Consider the following 13151-nt stretch of genomic DNA (forward strand, 5'->3'; position numbering starts at 1 on the left):
CGAGAGTTTGGTTTCGTCGCGAAGTACTTAAGTCCTTTAATGAACTTCACATGTTTCCGATCATCACTGCAAAATATAAACACCTCGAGCTCCCCTGTTAAACAGAAATCAGGCGGCAGCTTCGCGCGGCTCCCTGCAGGGATCGGGTAACCGTCCAGCTCCGGACGCAGTCCGGGGAAGGCGTCTTCGCAGCTCTAAGACCGAGAAAAACTGCGCGGGAGGGGCGGAGGCCGGGAGACCCAGGTAATACCTGATCCGGCCCCTCCCGGAGACTCGGTCCACGCCGGGGGAGCCTCGCAGCGCGGGCCACGGGCCGGGGAAGGCGGGGGACGCCGAGGGCAGGTCCGCGCGGCCCGGCCGCCGCCCGAAGCCTCCGGGCACCTCCTGCGAACCCCGGGGCGCACTTGCCTCTCGCCCCTTGCTCAACTTGGGGCTACACACAGGCGCACGAACGCCCCAGTCAAGTTTGTTTTAAGTTAATCAGTGGCATTTTCAGGGGGCGGGGCGGGGCTGGGCGGGGGATGGGGGAACTGAGAGCCGGCAGGAGTTTCCTCTGATTTGTTTACCGAAAAGGAAAGGGAGACAACAGGCCCCCCACCCATCCCCAAAGTGCCAGGACACTCCAGCACCACTGTGGCCTCCTGGCCAAAGAGTTGTGTGTTTGTTTGTTTGTTTTAAATACAGTTCTGTTTTCTTTACGGGTTCTGGGGGCTTCTGGAAAGGGCCTTTAGGGTGGGGGTGGGGGGTCCCTAGCCGCGCTTCTCGACTGACCCCCCTACCGGGAGCCTCTCCCGAGACATGGAGTCCTGGGTTGGGGCGTAGATCGGGATGAGTTACCGGAGTTTGGGGAGGGGGGGTTCCAGGAAAAGATGGGAAAAGCCGAGGCAGGCGTCTGAGCTCCGAGAAATAGAAATAGAGACACAGAGCGCAGTCCTCTCGCGGGGGCCAAGGGAGGTCCCCGCTCGGGTTTGGGGAGCCTGGGCTTTGGCTGAAGCTGAGGTTTCCAGAAGTTTGTTCATAGCCTCACTCTCCTGAAAGGTCGTGACTGTTGTCTCCAGGCGTGTTTTCGGACAGGGGAAAAAGTGTACTTTTCCAAGTGTATGCCTTTCGCCTTTCTCCTTCCCCCTTTCCCCAGCAAAGTAAACTCTTCACTTAGCCCCAGAGAGGTGCGAAGAGGTAGGGGACCCGGTGCGCACCTCGGGATCCGACATCTTAAAGACCGAGGCTGGGGACCCTCTTGGAAAATTCCAAGACCGAGGCCGCGTGGGGAGACCGACGCCGTGGTGCGAGACCTGGGCATCTTTCAGAGGCGCCCACGTGCTGTAGCTCGAGTGAGTCTTCAGAGAATCCAACGCATTCGAGCAAAGAAGTCCCGGTCTTGAGAAGGCAGCGGGGGACGCCGGCGCCTGGGACGGCAGAGACCGCCCAGGCACGTGGACGAGTTCCCCGAACAGTCCCGGGACCCGGTAGGGGGTCCCTTTGCTGCACCTCTCCCCCACCCGCCACGGTTCGGACCGCGGCGCGGCCCAGGCCAGGGCGTGGAGTCCGCGTCCCCAGGGGCTCCCCTCGGGCCGCAGGCCGCGCGTCGCCTGGAGGAAGCCGCGCCGGGCGCTTTCCACCAGCTTTCCACCCCAGGGCTGAGCAAGCAGCCGGCTACGTCCCAGAGCCCCAGGCACCAGGGAAGGCCGGCTCTCTGCCCCGGGCGCTGGATCGGGTCAGGAACGGCCCTCTCGAATTTTACAAAGAAAATACCACAGTGCTATCTTCCTCCCGTGTTACCCCCACCCGACTTCCTGCTCCAACTTCTCCCTGCGCTTCTTTTCCCGAGGCGCTCAGAATCGCGCACGGGAAGGAGAAGCCGAAACTTTCCCTTGGACGCCAGCATCTCGCCGGCTCCGAGGGCGCCCAAGGGACATTCCTCGGCAGTGGCGGCCGAGGGGCCCGATGCGGCGCCCCGGGGCTGCTTCCCCTGGGCCCGCTTCGCAGAATCCCAGGTGCCCGGCGGGAAAGCCTCTTTGGGCCAACCGGGTCCTCCCCGGGGCAGCCAGCCTACAGGTTAGACTCTAGGGGCTCGGTCCCCGGGGACTTCCACGGCCCTCCCTGGAGGTTGGGCGAGACCCCAGGATCCTCTAGCCATGACCGACCCCACCGGCGGGGACGCACGCCCTCCCGCCGTCCCCTCGTCTCCAAACAGCGGGGCGACCTCAGGCCCCGGCTCCCGCGCCGCCTCTCTCGCACGGCCGCGGGCGCCAGCCCTGAACTCTGCTCTCGGCGCGTCCCCGGCCCTTTCAAGTTCACTCGAGGGGATGGCAGGAAGCGCTCGGAATCACAGGCCCGCCGGCCCGCACATCCTGCGCGCTGGCAGGGGCGAGGTTGGAAGGGCACCGGAGACTTTTCCTAGCATTGTTCCCTCCCTGGCCCCGAGCAACTGCGATAAACTTCTGAAGGGCTTAACACGGCCAGGGTCTAGAATCGCTTCTTTTGGAACGTGGCGAAAATACAGCCTACGGGATTTGCTATTCGGCCTCGCGCTTGTTGTTAGCAATCAAAAGCTTGGGAAACAAACGGGACTTCCACATTCCCAGGTATCCGACCGAAGAGGCTGGAAGCTAAGCCGCCGCCCCCGCCCTGCACTCACTCCGCAGTGCCCGGCTGGAGACAACTGGTTCTTTCCAGTTCTGCCTGCCGTTTTAAGAAGTTGTTCCAATGCCAGCCGACTCCCCGGGTGCGCCGGGGCTGCAGGGTGCCCTGGCGTCCTGACACCGCTAAGCCAGCTCTCCCCGAGGTCCTGCGCTTTCTGCAGCTGACTTTCCCAGGCAGAGGTTTCTTCTGCACTCAAGAGCACTGGTTCAAATTCCCCCGATTCGAGTGACCGGGAACCTGCTCGGGCTTTCCGAGATTAGTTCCATTTCTTAGAAGGATCGTTGGAATAATTAGATCTCTAGACAGAGGCTGCCCCGGCTTCGGTCGCCGGAGCTCGAAGCCTGTCTTCTTAATTAGAAGCGGCCAATTAGGCATTGCTCGGAAAATCCCCGCCCCGCATTGTTCAAGAGCCATAAACTTTTATGCCTTCCCTGGGGACGGGGCCCGACGCCCGCGCGCCGCCCCGCAGCCCAGCAGCCCCGCGGCGGCGAGCGCCGGGCGGTCAGTCCAGCGCCCGCGCGGGGCCGGCGGCTGCAGCCCGCGGGGCGAGCCGGGGGCGGGGGAGCCGCAGGAGCCGCGCGCCGCGAGCGCCTCCTTACCTTGCATGTTTTCCGGCATCTGCCCCTGGTCCCCATGCGACCGAGCCAGTCCCAGGGCTTCCGTCTCCACTTTGGGCAGCATGACAAGGCGGCCGCGGGCGGGGGCAAGGGGTCCGTGTCCGTCCGGAAGCCTTGCACCTGAATGCGGGCGGCACGGCTTCAACTCCGCCGGGAAGAAGGAGGGGGCGGCCGGCCGGCTGCTCTCTCGCAGGCGCTCCGGAGCGCGTCCCCGTCGCCTCCGGGGCTGCCGTCAGGACCCCGGAGCCCCGTCCAGGTTCGCTGCTCCTCAGCCGCCCCTGAACCGCGAGGAGGAAGCGGCGGGCACCGAGCGAAGACTGCGTCCGGGCCGGGGGGCCCGGCTCGGCTAGGGCGCAGCTGCCGGGGGCGCGGGGGCGCGTCCGGCCGAGCTCCGGGCGCGCAGCGGAGGCGGCGGCCGAGCGGCTGCTGCTGCTGCCGCCGCGGCTCCCGGACGGCTCGGCTCGGCGACCCGCACCCCGCCCTCTGCTGCCCTCCGCTCGGGATCCGCAGGGTCTCCCGCTCGCGCGGTCTCTGGCCTCCGTCTCCTCTCCGCCCCTCTCCCGTGTCTGCCTCCCTCTCGCTCACTCTCAGGCGTGGAGCTGGAAGTTCCAGCCTCCCTCCGCCGCCTAGTCCACTCCCGTCCGGGAGCGGTCCTCTGCAGCCCCGGGGCGGCGAGGCTGGGGGTGGGGGAGAGGGAGGGGAGGAGGACCGGGTCGGGGGAGGCCGGGATGAGGGGTGAGGGCCGGGGATGGGGACGCGGGTTCCGGACTCGGGTCGGACCCCAGGCGCCAGCCAATGAGGACGAGGCCCAGGCTTCCCGGCCCCTCGCCGCCCCAACCTCTTCACCCCGCCTCGCCCCCTCCCACACCGCCCGGGGCGGGGGATGTGCGCGCGGCGGGTCTTAGAGCGGCTGAGAGGCGACCTCTGCCTGAGCGCGGCGGCCGAGGAGAAGCTGGTTGGAGGTGTCGGCGCGAAGGGGGGAAGCCCGCGGGGGTGCGCCCACCGTGCGCGCTAGGTGAGGGGGAGTTGAACGCGTTTCAACAAACCAGGAGAGAAAAGAAGAGCTGGTCTGCGCTCCAGGGTCTCCGGGCCCCATTCCTCTCGGCAACGAGTCCACAGCCCCCCACCCCGCCCCCAGAGGGGCCCAGCGGCGCGGTCCACCTGCTCAGGAGCGAACAGCCGTGTCGCCGAGAGTTGGCGCAATTGCCTCGAATCCGAACGGCCCTCCCCAGCCCCCCATTCTCCTCCAGCTCCTTCGCTCATTTATAAACACCACCCGCCTCCTCGAGCCCCCAGATCAGGCTGGCGACAGACTTCCTAAAATGTTAGTGAGCCGTGTTTCCATACTGAATGCAAAGAGCAGCGCCGGCTTCCTCTTCATCCGCAGGTCTCTGGGGTGGGACGGGCCACTTGAGGCCCAGAGGCCCAGCACTTGAAAAAAAGTTTTAAAGAACCATCTGTTATGCAAGCTCTTCCACACCAGCCCAGCCCCATCTTCAAAGTTTTCAGATCTCATCTCAACAAGATGAAAACACTCTATCCCCAGCCTCCTGACTGCATGTGAAACGCCTCATATTCAGTATCAGCTGAGAGTCCACCCACAAGGGGGTGAATTTGAATCTCAAAGGCTCTGAATTTATTCTGTGTGAATGGCATAGAGATCACATACTCAAACTGGCCAGTCCAGTATCTGATGAATTGAAAAGTACTCCAATCACTGCCATACATAATCCACACTTTTGAATGAAATGGGTTGCTCACCACATCCCAGGCCTGGCCATTCACACACTGCTGCCTCTCAGAACTGACCTGTCACTTTGCTGCTTAACATACAGTACTCAGAGTCGAAGTTATTCAGACCTCAGTTTTAGTAGCATCTGCAGGTTTCACGAAAACCTTTCAACTTGGTGAGAAGGCCGCCCCTTAGGTGGTAAAGGGGAGTGGGTTGCAGTTGCCGACATCAGTGACCATTCTGATGCTCAGATTTTGGTGACAATATCACAGTCAGTCATTTTCAGTATTGCCTGGTTGCTGTAAGCATCGTTGTGAATGAAGCTCAGAAAGGGCTCAAGTCAATGCTAGCACCTTGCGTGTGGATTCACATGAACTTTCAGAATAAGTTTATTACGAAGCCCTCCCACTGCAGAGAGCATCTGGGGGCACTTTGACCCTCCTTACCAACACCAGGCTGGCATCTGGGCGTGGGGGGCTCTAGTGCTCCCCCCAGTGAGGGAGGGAAGGCCCGCCGGTTGCTGGAGCAGGAGGAAGAGGTCGGGAGGGTTGAGAGAAGGATGCAGAGCGTCTAACAGGACCGCGGGTTGCAGTATGGCCCGTTTCTGCCCGCGCATGAGGAGTGCCTGACCTGGCTGCAGGCAGAGGTCGGGGTCAGGTTCAGAGCGCAGCCTCAGCCCAGAGAGGGCCTGTTGAGGCCACACAAGTGTGGAGGCCACTCTCCCCTCTCCTCGCTCCCCAAAGGCCTGGCATGAGGGTGATAGACAGCCACCTGCACCCATTTGTCTCACAAACGGGAGCGGCGACGGGGTGAGAAAGGCGGCCGGGTCAGGGTTTTTTAAAATCGACTCTTCAAAGAATGCGCAGGCGTGTAACAGCGGAAAGGTTTCGCCTTGCTTTGAAGGTCGAGTCCAGGCCACGGCTCTGCCGGGTCGGCTGCGAGCCCAACGGGCACCGAATGCGAAGGTGGCCTCAGACCTGGAGAAAACTTCCCTTCCCGAGAACCCCTGGCCCCGAGGGCTCGTTCCAGGAACGGGGCGGGAGAGGGCTGTCCCGAGGGCCAGAGCTATGCCGATCCCTCCGGGGGACGTGGAAACCCCGCCTTTAGTGGACGATGCGGGAAACCTCCCGCGGGAGAGACCCGAGGGCCGGTCATCTTTCCCCCCGGGCGCTCCGCGTGGGGTCTGGGCAGCAGGCCGGCTCCGGGCGCACCCCTCCCCCTCCCCGCACTCCCTCCGGTCCTTGCCCCTTCAGTTCCGCGGGGCAGGGGGCCTCCGCCGGAGCCGCTCGCCCTGTGACCTGGGATGGGCCTGGGCGTCTCCCCGAACACCCTGGAGGAAGCAGAGCGCCGGGAGGAGGCGCCCAGCCCGCCCGCGGTGCCGGGAAGGTTACCTGGGGATGGTTCCAGGTGGCAGAGGCCGCAGCGCGAGGCTGGGGCCGGGGGCAGTGCGGGGGAGGCGCGGACGCCAGGAAGGGCGGGGAGGTGGGGCTGAGGGGCAGGGCCGGGGTGGTCTACTAGTCCAGGCCTGGGGGTGGTCTGCGCTCTAAGTATACACCCACCGCCTTGGAATCACAAAGCCGGGGCCCGCGGGCGGACGCCTCCCACCCTCAGCGCGGGACGTCTGGCCTCTGCGGCCTCCCGGTAGAGAGCCCCGGGGAAGCCACCCCTGCTGCGGGGCAGTTAACTGGTGGGGACCGGAGGCCCAGTGAGACGGCTCCGGCTCCAGCCACCCCCAACATACTCAACTTGCTCTCCGCTCCCCTGCAAACTTCGCTCCCCGCGTCCCCCACGCCTCCATCTCCCGTCCTACGGGGCCGGTCTCCAGGCTCGCCCTTCCCGGTTCTGACTTTGTCTTGAAGCCTTGATTGACGGTTGCAATTACGAAAGATGATGGCTCGGGGAGGCTCCCGCAGCCTTGACGAGCTTGAGAAGCGCAGTCCCGGCATATTTTATCCAGGCTCAGCGTCATGGGGCCGTGCGCCCCCTGCGCCCGCGGGCAGCAGCGGAGGGGGTCTCGCGCCCCCGGCCCACGAGGAGGCTACTGCCCGGCCCTCCCGCCTCCCCCTGCCCGCAGCTTGGCGTCGCGTTCCCGGGCGCGCCGGGCACCGCCTGCCCTTGACCTGACCTGAGGCGTGCCTGCCGGCCGCGCGCACTTCCCGCGTGCAGTCTGCAAAGCCGTAAAATGTCAAGATTTTCAGGACTGGTTTCTTGGACTCGACAACACGGGTCCCCGGAGGAACAGCAAGGAAGATTCTTGTCCTCGCGCGCCTGGGTGGGGGAAGCACCCCCCCGCCCCCCCCGCCCCCCGCCCCCCGCCCCCCCCCCGCCACGACCCATCCCAACCCGTCAAAAACTTGCAAATCCGCATCCTTGAAAACCATGTCTAGCACCTCCTCCATTCCGACTTTTTGGTGCTTTGGAGAAACCGGAATACTTTTCTCGGAGCATGTGTCTACTCTTCAGAAGAAATCTAGATTCCCACCCCATCCCTCCGCCCTTTCCCCAGAAAGTCTCCGAGGCCAGGCCAGGCCAGCCTGGGGGGAGACAGAACACACCGCTGAAGCGCGGGCTCTGTTTCATTTCTCCGCCCCTGCTACTCGAAAAGCCCATCAGAAGTCACTTTTGCTTTCCTCTGAAAATTAAATTTAGCAAGAACTTTGGAGTCGCGCTCCCGAGCTGGAGGGCGGGGTGGCTGGGGTGGAGGCGTCCCACCCCCGAGCTGGAAGCACTTTTTTTAAGACTTAAGTTTTCCTGCAGACACGTAAGTTACCGAAGAGCGTGGAATTGGCCAAAGCGTTCAGAAAATAAACTGGAATAGGTGAAAAGTCGTGTCTTTTTTTTTTTTAATCTTTTTCTGACGCCTGCGTAAATAACTACTTCCGACATCCTCGAAAACAACCTCCAGTCCAGGAGGTAGAAGGGCAGCCAGTTTAGACCGTCCACCCCGGAAGACTGCCTGGTGGGGTGGCCGCCAACAGCGATGCGAGCAGGTTCACTATGGGAGCATCTCAGTGTATCTCCGGCCCCTCTTGACCAGCGAGGAAAACGCAAGGTGACACAACTCCTGGGTAACCAAGGCCCCTCGAGCCCTCCCCAGACAGACTCGCATCTTTGTCCCGAGGGAAAGGTGAGGTTGGGGAGACTTTGGCCTGGAGTATCAGAACCTACCGCCCTTGGTATGAAGGCGTCCTTGCAGAACTTCTACTTTGCAGAGAACTGCCCCAGCCCAGGGATCCAGGCGCGTTCTACCGCCCTCGAGGTGAACGGGGACATCCGGTCTTGCGAAAGGAGCTGGCTGGGACCTAATCTTGGGTAGGTGCTGGTCCAACCTAATCTGTGCGCTCAGTCGCTTCAGTCCTGCCTGACTCTTTGCGACCCTAAGAACTGGGTTCTGCCAGTCTCCTCTGTCCATGGGATTCTCCAGGCAAGAGTACTGGAGTGGGTTGCCATGCCCTCCTCCAGGGGATCTTCCCAACCCAGGGATCGAACCTGCCTCTCTTAACGTCTCCTGCATTGGCTCTTTACCACTAGCGCCACCTGGGAATCCGCCAATGTAATCTAGCTTTCCTCTCTGTAATTGAAATGGAAGCACGAGTGAGCTGCAACTCAGCTCTGGGAACCACCCCGTCCAGGTTGTTGGGGACAAACCAGAACGGTGAGTGGCATTCACGAGGGCGTTGCTGGCCCAGAGCAGACCACCAAGCCCTGGGTGAGAGCTGCTCCCCAGGCGATCCCACTCCCCAGAGCCCCCCGGAGCAGGAACTCGGATCCCAGCACTAGATAACTCTAGACTGACGTCCCACTAACTCTGGCCAGACTGGAAGCTTCACGAGAGAAGGGGTGACGTGCTGCCCAGCTTCCCCTTCCCCGGCTGGGGCCGTTCGGGGATGGACCGCCGCGAGGCTGTGTCTTAGGGAAGCCCCCCGGGGAGGGGGTTCTTAAAATCTAAGGGTGCCGGACCCGCTGAGCTGCGGCCGTCGAGCATTGTGGGTGCCTCTTACCCAGCAAAGTGTGGGTTTGGAAAGGCGGGGCTTGCGGGGGACCGTCCCCCCGGGACTTGCCGCGTGGGCAAGTTAGGGTCCCCCGAGGGGTCGCGGGTCGTGCGATTCAGAGGGTCCTTTTCCAACCTGCATCCAACTGGAAAACAACTTTCGTAATTAAGAGGTGGTGGCCAGGGTGCGCCGAGCCTTGGGGCGAATCCTTTCGCTTTCCCCTGGGTTCCTCGTCTGGATACTGTGGGGCGTCGCCTCGGGGACGGGATGGGCGGGGGGCGGGTTCCGAGCAGTTTTCTTTCCAGGCCCACAGAGACCAGTGGAGGCAATGGAGCCTTGGGACCCTGAGGCTGCAGACGCCCAGACCCGCAGCCAGAAGCTGCGTTTACTGTGAAAGCACGTTAGCGCCTGGCGTGGGAGACACACCCGGCTTTGTCAAAGCGCTTAAAAAGGGCGGGGGGCGGTGTTTAAACTCTTTCCCTGTCCCCTCCCTCCAGGAGACATTTGCTTGTTTGTTAGGAGTAAAATGTTGATCTATTGGGCTTCCCTTGTGGCTCAGCTGGTAAAGAATTCACCCGCAATGCGGGAAACCTGGGTTCGATCCCTGGGTTGGGAAGACACCCTGGAGAAGGGAAAGGCTACCCACTCTGGTATTCTGGCCTGGAGAATTCCATGGACTGTATAGTCCGTGGGGGTCATAAAGAGTCGGACATGACTGAACGACTTTCTTTATTATATATAGGAATAAAAAGTCCTCTATAAACGCCCTCATTTTGAGGGATTTCCCTGCCTTCCTCATACCTCTGATGATAACAAGTGGATGCTGTGAATTTTCTATTTCCTGGTCATCCGCTCAATGGCCCCATGCCTTGTCACCAGAGGCCACAGAACTGCAAGCTCAACGTCAAAGATCCTTTCAGGAAATTCCAGAGTCTGAGACAAGCAGGGCCTCCCTCCCCCCACACCCCCATACTGCCCTCTACCCAACCCCACCCCCCAACCGCCTCCCACTCCCCATTGCTGCTCTGCCCTCAGGGCTCCAGATGCCGCCCGAGCCCACCCTTTCAAACTTTTGGGGGTTCTAAACCTGATCTGCACTGTGGATGGAGGAGGAAGACAAAGGGCCATTGACCAGTGTCTTTCTTAAGTCCAAAATGCCTTTCGGGAGAAAGTCTGAATAGATCAACATTGCTTGTGATCATCACTTCTTTATATCAACAGGGGCGAAAGGTATAACCTTGAGGAAAATGCACGGTTTTCAGAGCCCCATCCATGGGTTCCACTTACAGCCCACTCTTCTGACAAACTGAATGACCTTGGCTAAATCACTTGACCTTTCTAAGTTCTTTTTTTTTTTTTTTTCCCATCAGTAAAAGAAGACTTGGACTTCGCTGGTGGCTCAGTGGTAAAGAATCTGCCTGCCAATGCAGGAGACCCGGGTTTGATCCCTGGGTTGGGAAGATCCCCTGGAGGAGGAAATGGCAACTCACTCCAGTATTCTTGCCTGGAGAATCCCATGGACAGAGGAGCCTGGTGGGCCACAGTCTGTGGGGTCGCATAGAGTCAGACACAACTCAGTGACTAAACAACAAAATAAGGTTCACAAAGAAAACCTTTTTTTAAATAAAATAAATATTCCATGCAGGTGATCGTGTCAGGAGAGCAGCCCACCACATTGTTATTAATATCAGTTTTTTTTATCTTTTTCCCTTTCCCCCTAATTTCCCCCAAAGCATCCTCTGTAAGGAAAACACTTAGGAAAGGAGTCACTAGCCATTCTGCATGCTAAGTTGCTCAGTCATGTCCGACTCTTTGGGACCCTATGGACAGTAGCCTGCCAGGCTCCTCTGTCCATGGGATTTTCCAGGCAAGAAAATTGCCATGCCCTCCTCCAGGGGATCTTCCTGCCCCAGGAATGGAACCCACAACTCTTAAGTCTCCTGTTTTGGCAGGCTGGCTCTTTACCACTAGCGCCATCTGGGAAGCCCAGTCATTCTAAGGACCATGAAAAATGGGTCCTTCTAGTGGAAGGTTCTTGCCAACTGCACTGTCTTACAGTGTTTGACACTGTCTTCAGGACTCAGTCACATTATCTGCAGATGTTCTGCTTATTTGAGTTGTAAAAGTTAAATATATCTTTTCTTATGAATCATGTAAACATACATAACAGAGCTTCCTGAAAGACTGAGGAGGAGGCAGACTTTACTGAGTGGCCTGGTCAGTTTCAGTCCACTTGGGTTTTCCAGGCTCCATCTCTCATATTCACACCATTCATATTCAGCTCTCCCCTAGGCCCTCCCTGGATACAGTGCCCCCCAAATTCCTGAAGCTCCCTGAAGCCAAGTGGATTTCTCGGAGAAGTTCCAACAAGGTGAGGAGTAAGGACGAACCCTCAAAGGGAGGTTCTGGACTGGGGGTCGAGATGTCTGCTTCTTGCCCTGCATAGAGCATGCCAGGAGCTGTTTGGGGAGGTTGGACCGTGGAGGGAGACAGTCCCAGAGCCCTTCTCTAGCTCAGTTCAAGTTCAAGGCTAAAGCCAAGATAACCCTAGACATTGTGTCTGGGTGGAAGGGTCAAGTAAAGGAAAAAAGCATCACCAACCTCTGTTCTCGCTTTCTCTGTATATCTCTCTTGGTTCATTAAAGAAGTCCTTTAAGTCCCATCACAGTTGCAGATCCAGGCCAGTACAGAGCATCTCGGGAGCAGTGTTTGGGAGGCGGGCAGGAGCCAGGGAGGAGAGGAGGCTCCTGGGCTCAGCTTCCCAGACGAAACTGGCCGCCTGAGCCCAGCTTGAGGACCAGAGCACGGGCGTGGGTGACTGTGTTCTCAACTGCACTGTGAACGGAGCTGGCTAGAGGTTAGGGCGACACAGCCAGCTGTCTACTGCCCACTGTGAGACGCTGCTCCAGAGACCCTCAAGGGCACAGAGCTCGCCGAAGCTTATCACCCGAGTAAAATCAGTCTCCGAGAGCACCAAGGGGCCCAGAGAGTAGCACTGGCATCACAGCCTCCAGGCAGCACTTTCGCGTGTCTTAGGTACCCTGTGTGTGCGTGCTTAGTCACTCAGTCCTGTCTGACTCTTCGAAACCCCGTGGACTGTAGCTCGCCAGACCCCTTGGTTCATGGGATTCTCTAGGCAAGAATGTTGGAGTGGGTTGCCATGCCTTTCTCCAGGGGGATCTTCCTGACCCACGGATCAAACCTTGGTTTCCTGCATTGAAGGTGGATTCTTTACCATCTGAGCCACCAGGGAACCCCTATTATATACCCTAGCTACACAGAACTTACTGTGGCTCATATGCAACATTATATAGACTGTAAAATATTCTTTGAAATGCACTTAGTTAGAAGAATTACATAAACTTAACACAAATCAACCATAACGTCGAGCACATAGCTGGAGGGTTGCTGCCTATTCCTTAGATGACATGTTTCCTACGACACGGATTTGGCTCTTTTGCTGATATAGACAAATACTTTATTCTCTCTCTCAAACTATTACTGCATAGCACTCTGTAATGTCACCCTATTTATGAGAATGTAAAAAACCTAAGCCAGAAACCGAGAGTCTGGAGGGCATCTGAGGCCAGTTCCCTTGAAGGGAACAATCTAGATATAGCCCAGGTCTGCTGCTCTCATGCTCTCAGACAGCCCTGCAGACAGAAGACACACCGATCGGTGTCTTATTTTCACTTTTCTATATGAGCACAGACTACATGCAGTTGTCATGGCACCACGAATACATAAAACTGTCATGCCAGCTTGGACCCACAGAGACTGCTTTTTAGATAAACAGGCACGTTCCCAGCAGAACAGAGAAACTGAGGCAGAATTCAGTCCCTGACTGCACTGTACATACAATGGGCTCGGTTTGGGGGGCTTCTCTCCCTGGTCCCAAAGTGCCATTTGCCATCAAAGCCCCAGGGACTGCAGACACCCTGAGCTGCGCCAGGGGGTTCTCCTCGGTGGGCCTGCCCTGGGCGGTCAGAACCCCTCCCCCCCATTCTAGAGGCGACTGGCCTTCAGGGACGCACTGAAGGAGCTGATGCAGCACTGTCCCCCTGAGTGACCATCTGGCCAAGCATCCCGGAAAGTGCCCCCAGCACCCCGGGAATGACACCCCCCCACCCCAGCATCCCGGGAGGCTACGCTGTGGAGCAGATGATG

General features: G+C 59.3%; 1 protein-coding gene and 1 long non-coding RNA gene across 14 annotated transcripts in view; one reads left to right on the plus strand and one right to left on the minus strand.

Annotated features, from left to right (window-relative positions):
• NR5A2 (nuclear receptor subfamily 5 group A member 2) overlaps positions 1-13151 on the minus strand; it is a 134543-nt gene that overhangs the window by 113024 nt on the left and 8368 nt on the right. For 2 of the 11 annotated variants that reach the window (XM_086343165.1, XM_086343173.1), the window contains exon 1: positions 3243-3966. The exons of 3 other annotated variants lie outside the window; for them this stretch is intronic. In XM_086343165.1, the coding sequence (XP_086199291.1) occupies positions 3243-3324 (82 nt within the window). In that variant the 5' untranslated portion in view covers positions 3325-3966. Of the gene's footprint in view, position 1; positions 1219-2638; positions 3185-3242; positions 3967-7117; positions 7231-8160; positions 8185-13151 lie in introns of those variants that run through there. 6 more of the 11 variants (XM_086343176.1, XM_086343172.1, XM_086343169.1 and 3 more) reach the window with 6 other exon arrangements.
• Positions 8516-13151, plus strand: part of LOC147356033 (uncharacterized) — a 60970-nt gene continuing 56334 nt past the window's right edge. For 2 of the 3 annotated variants that reach the window (XR_015142979.1, XR_015142977.1), the window contains exon 1: positions 8516-8647. This is a non-coding gene — a long non-coding RNA (uncharacterized LOC147356033). Of the gene's footprint in view, positions 8648-11134; positions 11356-13151 lie in introns of those variants that run through there. The other variant, XR_015142978.1, reaches the window with a different exon arrangement.

Source organism: Bos grunniens, chromosome 16 (assembly GCF_055505025.1).
Source record: "Bos grunniens cultivar Pamir isolate PY7600 chromosome 16, Bosgru_T2T1.0, whole genome shotgun sequence".
NCBI classification, from domain to species: Eukaryota; Metazoa; Chordata; class Mammalia; order Artiodactyla; family Bovidae; genus Bos; species Bos grunniens.